Source organism: Glycine soja, chromosome 15, assembly GCF_004193775.1.
Source record: "Glycine soja cultivar W05 chromosome 15, ASM419377v2, whole genome shotgun sequence".
In the NCBI taxonomy this organism is placed as follows: Eukaryota; Viridiplantae; Streptophyta; class Magnoliopsida; order Fabales; family Fabaceae; genus Glycine; species Glycine soja.
Genome location: NC_041016.1, coordinates 10,450,028 through 10,462,514, shown reverse-complemented (window position 1 = coordinate 10,462,514; position 12,487 = coordinate 10,450,028). Strand labels below are relative to the sequence as shown.

Here is a 12,487-nt window from a genome sequence, read left to right as displayed (position 1 = left end):
TATGTAAGTGCCATTTGTTTCAAGGCAGTGGAACAAAAACAAACATGCACTAGATTGTAATTTGCATATCTCAAACCATATTGGTGAACATAAGTTTAGTTTATCTAATGAATGTATTTAGCAAAATCATAGTTAAAAACAGTCAAACTGTATCATGATTTGAGTAAAAGTCACAAAAAAAAATGTTTTTGTTTAGCGAAACCATGACTTTTTTTTTACTGCATGTTATTAGTTAATAATAAACCCTGTTTTTTTTATGTCCTAATTCTTACTTCCACTTTATATTTGTTTACTATTTTTCTTCTTTGTATGTCACATCATCTATTATATGCCTATATATGACTAATTTATAATTAATTTTTAAAGGCATGCTTTTAATATATATTTTTTAATTAAAATTAATTTGAACACAAATCAGTTATACTCAACAGTTTAAAATTAATTTTTCTCAATTTTAAAATAAATCAAAATCTATTCTCTTTCTTACTTAAAAGGTAAACACACCATAAAAAAAATCAAATAATTAGGGATGATCACAAGTTTGGATTGACTCGAACTAAATCAAAAAAGAAAATTTAGATTGATTTGAATTGGTAGTTTCATATGAATTTTAAAATTACAAACTCAATGACATTGATTCGGATATCAAAATTGAGCATGTGAATCCTGAATCAACCAAAAACTATATAATTTTAGACAGTTTTTAATATTTATGTAGTGTAACCAAGAAGATCATCTGACTAGCTTTCTCATAATTCTCTAAAGTTTATGGAGTAGTGGAAACGAGTTGATATGGGAGCAAAAAGGCAACACTAAGGAATATGTCATCCTTCGGGTCTATCAGTTCTTCGGTGAATGGAAGAAAGCACGTCCCTTGAAAGGAAAAGCAGTTCGAGGCAAACCGCAGCATGGCAACTGCCTCCCCATGGTTGCTTGAAATGTAACATGGACACAGCTCTTTTGAGAATGAGAATAAATTTGATTATTCATCACTTTTTTTTTTGTTTTAGTGCAATTTCATTTTCTCTATTTTTTATATTTTTTTATTATTTCATTAGATTAGCCTATAACTTGTCACAAACAATTGAATATGATTGGGTTGTTTCTATTCACATTGTCCAAAAAAATTTGAAGAACCTTATTTAAGTCAAACTGAACACTACAAGAGAAAAATCGCCGTTACTGATAAACAAAATTCGTAGGAAATTATCAAAATCCATAGATAATGTGACATTTTCTTGTAGTGAAATAATATTAATCAGTTTAAATTTAAACATTTCTTGAACCCAATCCGTGCAGGTTCCTACAAATAATAATTCTTTATTGGTTGCAAGCAATAACATTCTTTTACTGTCAACTAATATGCAAAAATTATTTAATGAAATAAAAAAGGGTACCAAAGCAAATCATCTCATTCACTTAATTATTAATTTGATTCTCAAATTATTTTAAATGGTTCAATTTGATTTTCAAATTTTTAAAAAATTTAAGTTGGACATCAATTACTTAAAATTAGTCAATTTAGTCCCCAAATTTTTAAAAGGATTAATTTCATCCTCAAATTTTTTAAAAAATCAATTTGGTCCCCTAAGAACTTAAATATCAAATTGAATCATTTAAAATAATTTAGGAATTAAATTAATTTATTTTAAAAAACTTAATAAATAAATTAAACCTTTTAAAATTTGGAGAACAAAATGACTTGTTTTTAAGAATTGAAAGACTAAATGTTAATTTTTTAAAAAAAATTAAGAATTAAATTGAGACATTTAAAATAATTTATGGGATAATTGAGCCTAAATTTTTCCCCCTGCCTGAAAGTTCAGTATGGTTTGGACTTTGGACCACTCATAAGTCATAAAGTAGGCCGAACACCGAAAGAAACTTATTTTTACTAAAAATCATCATATATTCGTTGACAAGTCACTGCACTTAATATATAATATAATAATAATAATAATAATGCGTAATAACTAAGAAACGGATTTAAAAATATATAATAAACGAACAATTAACGTGGAACTAAATAAATTTATTAGTACAACTTTTGTAAAACGTAAGTAATCTCAACGAGCAAAAAATCAAAGGCACACAAAAATAAACAAAAAAAATAAATTAAATATACAGCAACATGATTTACAGTGTGGATTGAACTCAACGATTAGGCACAACTGGCACTAATTGAAGCTTGTTCGCACTATTATTGACAGTGCCATCATTACGTGCACGAAACGGTTCGTTTTGGTGAGGATTTCTTCGGTGCTTAAACAGATAAAGCAACGCCGAAGCCACTAACAAGACGCCACCTGTGATTCCGCAAACCAGGCTCGCCGTCATCAGCGCTCGTCCAACGTGGCTTCTTCCGCCGCCGCCGCCGCCGCCGGTGACTCCCCACCACGGCGGCGGCAGGGACTCCGTCGCGTTCCGGAGTGGGGCGTCGGCGTTGGAGGAAGAAGAAGAAGAAGAGCCCTTGCTGGTGCTGAAGAAGGACTTCATCTCCGGCGAGGAATTGGCCGGCGGCGAGGTCTGGAAGACGAGGCCGTGCTCCGACGGACGGAGATCACGGCCGGCGGAGGAGATTCCGACGAGGAGTAGCGCGATCGCGGTGGCGAGTCCCGAGAGCGACGACATGAGGAGAAATGGTAGTGACCAGTTTGAATGGGATTTTAGATTAATATTATATATACACGCAACCAATACTTTTAGCTAAGATGTTTCTTTTTTCTTTTTAGGAAAACATGTTCTTATTATTTATTTTAGATTTAATTGTACTTTTAATCTTTCAAGTAATTGTGCGGTTTCATTTTTCGTAAATCGGATTTTCCAAGTATGTAATTATGCGGTTTTGGTTTCTCTTTTGATATTTTATAGAATATTTAATAAATTTTGCTAATGTGACATTGTGTTGACTTCTATTCTGTTTTTTTTAATGTAATTCTAATGTGTTACTTGAAATATATGCTATTGTGACTTAACCACTTATTTGATATTTTTTTCGCTGTGTAAAAAAATATTAGATATTTCATTTTCTGAATTTAATATTTTTGATATTATTTGACTCAAAATAATTTTTATTTTTTAATTATGAATGTGAGTTACTTGGGATCAATAAGGTTTTTTAATTTTTATTAACCAAAGAAATACCATTTTGTATTATTCATAGCTTAGCATCAATCAAGAATTGCTAATAATTTTTGTTATATATCCATTACAATCACAAGAGATTAAAACTACAATTAAGTTATGTCAATCAAATATGTCAAATCATACATTAACTATCATGATACTGAATATTTAATAAAAAAAGAACTAAAATTATACAATTATAATATTTAATACATTCAATTTGCTCAAGATTAAAGTCGCACAATTATAGTATATAACAACTCAAAATGTAATTAACCCTTCATTTTATTAGAAAACTTAGGTCCAATTGCGATTTAACTTGGGGAGAGTATTTCTATAGATTTCAATAGCTTTTTGGGAATTTCTTTTTGTATGAATCAAACTTAGCTATCGGGAGTTTATGTTCAATCAATTGAACTTAGTGTCAAAGACTTCTTCTTTTTTACTTTCATAAAGAGAAATAAAACTTTTATAGTAACAGAATATAAAATTATTAAATTTTCTTATGGTAAATATATTATTATAAAAAAAGTAAATAATAACGAAGCATATTTTATAATTTTTTCTAGGAATCTTATATCTGAAAATTATAATTTGAAAAGAATAAAAAATTACCTGTAGTATTGTTAGTGTTGGGAACTGAAAAGTGTGTTGAGTGTTGTATTTTTAGTTATGTTTTCAGTTTCTTAGGTTTTAAGCGTTCGATGTTCACTCGTAGGTTTTCATGGTGACTTGGTCAGGAACATCCGAAACAGGGTTAGTAGTAGGTTACGTTTTGTGGCTATCTGTCACTGTCGGAGATCCATCAAGTCCCAGTAGCACCGCTTTCTCTGTTGTCTTTTCCGTATTATTGCTTTCTTTCTTTTCATCTTCTTTTTGTTATGTTAAAATTATAATTTTTTTCTTGTTCCTTTTTACTTTTATAATACCAGGCGTTTTATGAAAAAAAATATTAAATTAGAGTTAAATGTTCTTCTATTTACTACATTCTGTTTAGAGTATTTATCAACTGTAATAGTCAAAGAATGTTCATACTTCATAGCTTATAAAGTAGTATTGAAGTTGAGCCTCAAATAACTTTTTTCTAACACTTATTGCTATTTGAATATTATATAGTAAGACATTATACTATTTTGTACTGAGTTTGAATATTATACAAGACATTAATACTATTTTGTATTGGGTTGAATAAGAACGTTATGAACAGTAAACCTCTTATTTTTTTAAATATTACTGCAAAAATGATCTTTTCCAAAATGATAATTATATCGTTTAGTTGAGTAAAATGTTTTTGAACGCAATGATTTTTGAACTGTGGACCACTGTTTATTGCCAATCGTTGTGAAATACAACTTCCCTTGAAGGGATAAGACTTTGATGTTATTGTGAAATATGACAGAATTCTCACAATATTAAATAAAAAAATAACTTGTACTTCTTGAAATTACTCTAGGCCTTGCTGATATTTCAGAGGATGATTATCCTTATTGACAGAATAATTCAAAATTTGGCAAAAGAAAATATGTTGCTGCCCTTAACAAAATGTACTCTACCAGATTGCCACCACCAATGGCTTGGTTTTTCGATTCAGTATCCATCAAGTGCACAATATATGATTGCAATTTACTAATACAGAACAGCTACAATACTCAAGCTGCTTAATGAATTTTATTGATTAAATGCACCAAACGAAAAATGTTCTTTTTTTGTTTTGTTTCCTTTCAGAGACAAAGGGGGACTACTCTGCAAATCTGAACTAGAGAATCTCAATAGACTTCAACATGCCATTGTTTGTTCTTCTTAAGTTGAGAAAGCTTCTCTTCCCAACTTTCTCCTCTTTGCTCAGCAACCTTCTTCAGCGTATCTTGGATCCCTGGCATCATCCCTTTCAGACCACAGAAATATATGTGGGCCCCATTATCCAGGAGTTTGAAGATTTCATCACTGTACTCCTCAATCTTATCCTGAACATACATTTTGCCCCCACTCTTGTTCTTTTGTTCTCTGCTGAGGGCTCGATTGTAGCGGAAATTGTCCGGATAATCCTTGAGGTATTTGCTGAATTCATCATCATAGAGAAGACTGTCAGTGTTGGCAACTCCAAGGAAAAGCCATGCTAATCCACCAAACTTGTATGCAGGGACTGATTCCATGAACATTCGGCGTAGATAGCCTCTGAATGGAGCAACACCAGTGCCTGTGGCAATCATTATATGGGTAGCATTTGGGTCATCCTCGGGCAAAAGCATTATCTTCCCCGACGGGCCTGCAAAACAATAGATGATGACTCAATTCCTAGCCAAGATGCAAGTTCACCTTCACCAACATTTGCAATGTGAAATACTTGACAACCCAAGACTAGTTAAATCATTGTAAGTTTGCCACACCATTTTGTTATAAATCCCTTCAATTTTTGGTGTGTAGGGAAGTAAGACAAGATGAACAATAAAAAAAAGAGCCAACAAAAGAAAGACAAAATGGAGGCGGGATGCTCCAAACCATTTCAGCATCAGGACTACTTACTCCTAACTTGTTAAACATCCTTCTCTACCACTATCACAAATTTGTAGAATGAGTAGATTGACTGCTTTTCAATTGTAAGAAATTTGACACTGGACACATTAGTTCATAAGAATGCATATAACCCCACCTTGGTTCCTAAAAACAAATGTCATCCATATTAATCCTTTTTATGGCCTAATAAAATGTCTTGTGTTGAGGACTTAATATGATTGACAATTGTGATTTTTACAGACTAGGGAGTTTTTGTTGTTTTTTTATACATTCTTAGGGACGAATGTGGACACCGCCAAATTTTCAAGGACATTTGGGGGGTCTATTCTAAATATTATGATATCAAATGTTGTTTAGAAAATAGTATAGCTGTACTATATAGTCTATACACACACGTACATAAACATCGGTGTCTCTGTGAGAGTACGTTGTGAGAAAACAAACACAAATACAGCATTCAAAAACAAACGCTTAATGGTATAAACAAAATTGCAACTTTTATTAGTAGAGCTGGACAAACCAAAATGAAAGAGGAAATTCAGTGAGGAAAGGAAAAATGACCATTGCATATTATGGAAAGTCGAAAGCACACAAGGCAAAATCTAATAGGGGTATAACAATAAAAATGAACCAAAACTTTCAAACTCAAACTTATGAACATGGATATGCAGTTTAGTACTTACTTGTAATTAAACTACCATATAATATAGTTTTTATTTATTTAGATTATCACTTTTCTTCACCATGCTCCATATGATAAGAGTTTGAGATTAACTAACTGACCAATGTTGAAATTTAAGAGCTAATTAAATTGTGAAGAATTGGTTCACTACAATACAGCATGAAAACCTTACAAAGTTTAGAGAATTTAAGCACATCAAATACCCTCAATTGCCTCATCTATCATTTAAGTAAGTTGCTACTTTCACATGCAGAGCACACCATTCACAGTATAAATTCCAATTGATTAACCAGCAAATAAATAGCAGTGAACAAGCTACATTTACTATAGTAAAGAAGTTCATAGAGCAAGGCACATTCAGGTATTACTTTGCAAACACACCCTCTAGTGAAGTACATAGAACACACCTATGGCAACAGGAATAACAAGAAACAACTGAGCAAGACATTCTCCCAACTGAGCAAGGTTCACCAAGGCATCACTTTGTTGGAATACAAATTTTGAGAAGTTATAAAAGATATCAGAAATCATGTCAATCTTCAGTGGAGTAAAAAGAGCTAGCTCTTACCTGTGATCTGAATTTTGTCTCCTGGCTTTGAGTTACACAAAAAATTGCTACAAATGCCATTCTTGGAAGGATCTTCCTTTCCTGTCTCAGGATCATAATAAACAGCACGACGCACACACAAGCTGGCAGTTTTTCCATCAAAAAAGTCCCCATACCTTGTGGAAGCAATTGAATATAGTCGAACATTATGAGGAGCCCCAGGTTTCTTAGGATTTTCACCCTGCCACCCATGTAACATAGTATTTACAAGTTGTGAAATCATTTTAGAATTTTAACTGTATTATCTCCTACATCTGATCCCACTAAAAAAAAAAAAGAAGGAAATGTTTTCTACATGAATTAATAAGCTCAAAAGGCACTATTAGTTTTGAGATGGAAGGTATTTTCGTGAACGGGTGTGGGTAAAGAAGCTAGTTCATGACAGGAGGATTCGCTTTGGTACATGGAATATAGGCACACTTACTGGAAAATCTATGGAAATAGTGGATGTTATGGTGAGGAGGAAGATCAATTTTATGTGCCTACAAGAAACTAAGTGGTCAGGTGAAAAAGCGAAAGAATTAGACAACTCGGGATTTAAGCTGTGGTATACGGGAAAAATCAGATCAAGAAATGGGGTAGGGATTATTGTGGACAAGGAGTGGAAGAAGGATGTTGTAGATGTAAGAAGAGTAGGAGATCGTATCATAGCCTTAAAATTGGTAGTGGGACAGGACACCTTTAATGTTATTAGTGGGTACGCACCTCAGGTTGGGTTAGCAGAACACTTTAAGGTAAAATTTTGGGAGGATCTAGAAGGGGTACTTCAGGATATACCCCAAGGAGAGAAAGTTTTCCTAGGAGGGGATCTCAATGGACATGTAGGTAGCGCGGATAGAGGTTTTGAGGGGGTGCATGGGGGTTTTGGCCTAGGGGAGATGAATGGGGAGGGTAAATCCATCTTGGAGTTTTCGGAGGCTTTGGATCTTTCTATAGCCAATACATGGTTTAAGAAAAGAGAGGAACATCTTATCACTTACAAAAGTGGAGGGACATGTTCTCAGATAGATTTCTTCCTTATCAGGAAGTCTGATAGGAAGTATTGCTTGAACTGTAAAGTTATCCCGGGAGAGAGCTTGACTACCCAACATAGAGTTTTGATTATGGATGTAACAATTAGAGATAGGGCAAAGAGAAGAAGTCCTATGATAGCACCAAGGATCAAATGGTGACACTTGAAGGGTGAGAAACAAGGAATCTTCCAACAAAAGATATGGGAGGGATGGTGTGGACAATCACAAGGAAGTGCAAATGATATGTGGAACAAGACGTCCCAAGAGATTATTAAAGTGGCTAAAGAGACGTTGGGTGAATCTAGAAGTTTTGGACCTAGGGGTAAAGAATCGTGGTGGTGGAATGAAAGTGTTCAGAGCAAAGTTAGAGTAAAAAAGGAGTGTTTCAAGGAGTGGTCTAGGTGTAGAAATTCTGAAACTTGGGATAAGTATAAGATAGCTAGAAATGAAACCAAAAAAGCGGTGAGTGAGGCAAGAGCCCAAGCTTTTGACGGACTATACCAAGCTCTAGGAACCAGGGACGAAGAAAGATCTATATATAGGCTTGCTAAGGGTAGAGAGAGGAAGACTAGAGATTTGGATCACGTAAAGTGTGTTAAGGATGAAGAAGGCAAAGTCTTAGTGCATGAAAAAGATATCAAGGAAAGGTGGAAGGTGTATTTCCACAACTTATTTAATGATTGATATGGATATGACTCTAGCAGTCTAGACACAAGAGAAGAAGACCGGAACTATAAGTATTATCGTCGGATTCAGAAACAGGAAGTAAAGGAAGCGTTGAAAAGAATGAGTAACGGTAAGGCGGTGGGGCCAGACAACATACCTATTGAAGTGTGGAAAACTCTTGGAGATAGAGGTCTTGAGTGGCTCACCAAACTCTTTAATAAAATTATGAGGTCAAAACGCATGCCGGAGGAATGGAGGAGAAGCACGTTAGTGCCAATCTATAAGAACAAGGGGGATATACAAAATTGTGCAAATTATAGGGGAATCAAGCTCATGAGTCATACCATGAAATTATGGGAAAGAGTGATCGAACGGAGATTAAGAAAGGAGACTCAAGTTACTGAGAATCAATTTGGTTTCATGCCGGGAAGGTCGACCATGGAAGCAATTTATTTATTAAGGCGGGTGATGGAGCAATATCACATGGACCAACAAGACTTGCACTTGATTTTTATTGACTTGGAGAAAGCGTATGATAAAGTGCCTAGAGAGATTTTGTGGAAAGCTCTAGAGAAGAAAGGGGTTAGGATTGCATATATTCGAGCTATCCAAGATATGTATGATAGGGTATCGACTAGTGTTAGGACACAGGGTGGAGAGTCAGACGATTTTCCCATCACAATTGGTTTGCATCAAGGGTCAACCCTTAGCCCCTACCTTTTTACCTTAATTCTGGATGTCCTCACGGAACAAATCCAAGAGATAGCGCCGAGATGCATGCTTTTTGCAGATGACATAGTCCTCCTTGGAGAGTCGAGGGAGGAGTTGAATGAGAGGTTGGAAACTTGGAGACGAACTCTAGAAACACATGGCTTTCGCCTAAGCAGAAGCAAATCGGAGTATATGGAATGTAAGTTCAACAAAAGAAGGAGGGTATCTAACTCAGAGGTGAAAATAGGAGACCATATTATCCCTCAAGTCACACGGTTTAAATATCTTGGGTCTGTAATACAGGATGATGGAGAAATTGAAGGGGATGTGAATCATCGCATTCAAGCAGGATGGATGAAATGGAGAAAAGCATCGGGGATGTTATGTGATGCAAAGGTACCGATCAAGCTAAAGGGAAAGTTTTATCGGACTGCGGTAAGACCGGCGATTTTGTACGGAACAGAATGTTGGGCGGTCAAGAGCCAACATGAGAATAAAGTAGGTGTAGCGGAGATGAGGATGTTGCGGTGGATGTGTGGTAAGACTCGACAGGATAAAATTAGAAACGGAGCTATTAGAGAGAGGGTTGGAGTAGCGCCTATTGTACAGAAGATGGTGGAAAATAGACTTAGGTGGTTTGGGCATGTAGAGAGAAGACCGATAGACTCTGTAGTGAGGAGAGTAGACCAGATGGAGAGAAGACAAACAATTCGAGACAGAGGAAGACCCAAAAAGACTATAAGAGAAGTTATCAAGAAGGATCTCGAACTTAATGATTTGGATAGAAGTATGGTACTGGATAGAACATTATGGCGGAAGTTGATCCATGTAGCCGACCCCACCTAGTGGGATAAGGCGTTGTTGTTGTTGTTGTATGGAAGGTGGGGAGGGAAGCCAGAATCAGCTTAAATTCCGATGATGACTATTCATATAAAGGACACATATCTAAAATGCATTCCTTCCATCAAAATTAATTTATCCAAAAAATATGAAGGCAAAGATCAATCATTATAGATTCACTGGCAGTACTCGAAAATAATGAAAGGAAGCATAGAATAACTATCACTAATAAGTAACTTACTGGTGGAATAACACCATAACTCTGTCCTTCCCAGTAGGGAACATTTCCACCGTGATCAATCACAATATGACAAGTTTCCCCAGGAGCCTTTGGCCCCACTAGCCTATCAACAGAAACAATTGTTGCTGTATAGGGTTCTTTAGGCTTGTATAAGTTCAATGGAGGTTCTTTAGCATCTTCCAATTCTAAAGGTGAGACATTAACTTTGGATACACTTGCTTGTTGCACGGACATGCATACCACATGACGACTTCTTAAACTTGGGTTGTTTGGCTTCAAGTCCAAAGTAAATACTGGTGCCCATGATTTATCCCAAAAGTTCAAGTTAGGGGCCTGAAACATCAAGTTTGTAGATTTCTTTAAAAATACAAGTTATTAAACATAAACAGGAAGCCAAATTTCATTATCATAACATAATTATGTAAACAGAATCTCGAACTCTAACAACTACAGTATTATTCTTAGTGCTTCGACAATCCATGTTTGAAAATCAATTAATACATAATAACACAAGTATCTACACAAACAAGATGTAAAACTCAGAAACATACATGTGTTTAGTAGATACTGTAACTAAAACACCACAATGCTTGAAAAACCAAAATACATCAAACTAAAGCTCTTCATTTCTAATATAAAATTAAAAATACCAGTAGCGCCAATTAAAAAGTAGAAGATCATCTATACCAAGTTACCAACAACAACCAATAGCTTTTTTTGGCCATAAGATAAAACTTTTACATTTGTAAGATAATTCATCAACTCCATTACAGTCTTGCAGGTACCGAAACGAACCAAATCAAATGTACAGTAAAACATAGCCCTTTTACACTGAACATGCACTAATCTCTATAGTTGATCCCTCAAGGTATTTTAACAGCCATATCAAATTAACGTAGTACTAAACATCTAGCATAACTATAGATTCTTCAGACAATTGGATCTGTAATTTAACATGACACAACCAGCAGAAGCACTCACATAAACATGTTTCCAAAGTCAAAAGCATACAAAACAAAATAAAAAAAGTACTATCAAACCTTAACTGCAGATCTTCTGAGAGACAAATCGTTGCCAACAGGAACAGTTACAGCCATCTGCTAAACCACACAAAAGTCTTAGTACTCGTTAATTAAATTTCATTCAGCAACAGAAAAACTTCAAAAAAATATATATATCATTCTAAACTCAACTTAGGTTAAATTTCTCAGCTTTTGACTTTCTACAAACACATCTCCACTCACCAATTAAGAACCCAAATAGAAAGTAAAGCCAAAAACTAAACATAAGAAAAGAAAAGGTGAAATTTTGATTCTATTTGGGGTGACCCTTTTATTTGGAGAAGCCAAAAACAGTGACAGCGCGGAGAAAAGGAAGTGCGTGAAAGGGATGTACCTGAGACAGGGCCAAATGAGCCATCGTGAGATCGAGAAGAAAGAAGTTGTTGAAGTTATGACAACACAAGAAGAAGTGATTGGAGATTGAAAAGCCTTAAAAGGAGTTTATAAAAGGGTCTTATATAACTAACGGAGGTAGCACACCAATAACTGTGACAAAGTTTGATTTTGATTTGGTTTAGTTCGATGATCCTTTGGAGAAAGGGAAAGGTCAGGTTTTTTGTTTTTCCCTTGGCTCCTTGGAGTGTCACTCCCTCTCTCACTCACCCTCCCCTTCAGAATATAGATTATAGGACGATTAATTTATTGAATTTCAAATAAAATATGAAGTAATTTTTTAATATATTATTTATTTTTTTAATTAATGACTCATTTATTTTTCTTACATGCTATCTCACTATTTCTTTATTAAGAGTAATCTTATAAAAAAATATTTAATGTAGTGTTATTTTATAAAATGACATATATATATATATATATATATATATTAAAATATCATATATTCTAGGAGGGAGTATCAATTTACTGAATTTGGGAATACTTAATTCCTTTTCTTAAAAAAATATTATTAATGCAATTCTTAATGCATACTTTAATATATTTTTAATAGTAATTGAACTTGTTAGAATTTTTTAAGTTTGTGGTTTTTATTTCTTCTCTAATGAACTTTATTTGTAAATTTATAATTTT

General features: G+C 34.3%; 2 protein-coding genes and 1 long non-coding RNA gene across 4 annotated transcripts; 1 reads left to right on the top strand and 2 right to left on the bottom strand.

Annotated features, from left to right (window-relative positions):
• Nucleotides 1-1,997: 1,997 nt before the first annotated feature.
• Nucleotides 1,998-2,889, bottom strand: LOC114387198. The gene has a single exon (XM_028347341.1). It carries the CDS (start codon nucleotides 2,629-2,631, stop codon nucleotides 2,155-2,157), a length of 477 nt encoding a protein of 158 aa, XP_028203142.1. The 5' UTR covers nucleotides 2,632-2,889; the 3' UTR covers nucleotides 1,998-2,154.
• A 1,649-nt stretch (nucleotides 2,890-4,538) lies between these two features.
• On the bottom strand, nucleotides 4,539-12,067 carry LOC114387788 (ferredoxin--NADP reductase, root isozyme, chloroplastic). 2 transcript variants are annotated; one of them, XM_028347990.1, is made up of 5 exons: nucleotides 11,796-12,067; nucleotides 11,441-11,500; nucleotides 10,401-10,733; nucleotides 6,891-7,110; nucleotides 4,539-5,392 (listed from the first exon to the last, which is right to left on the bottom strand). In XM_028347990.1, exons 1-5 carry the CDS (start codon nucleotides 11,817-11,819, stop codon nucleotides 4,893-4,895), a joined length of 1,137 nt encoding a protein of 378 aa, XP_028203791.1. In that variant the 5' UTR covers nucleotides 11,820-12,067; the 3' UTR covers nucleotides 4,539-4,892. The 2 variants fall into 2 exon arrangements, with proteins under 2 accessions (XP_028203791.1, XP_028203792.1); XM_028347991.1 differs by having other exon boundaries at nucleotides 11,441-11,497.
• LOC114387789 lies at nucleotides 5,353-5,853 on the top strand. The gene is made up of 2 exons (XR_003661410.1): nucleotides 5,353-5,461; nucleotides 5,551-5,853. It is a non-coding gene; the product is annotated as an uncharacterized LOC114387789 (long non-coding RNA).
• Nucleotides 12,068-12,487: the final 420 nt, after the last annotated feature.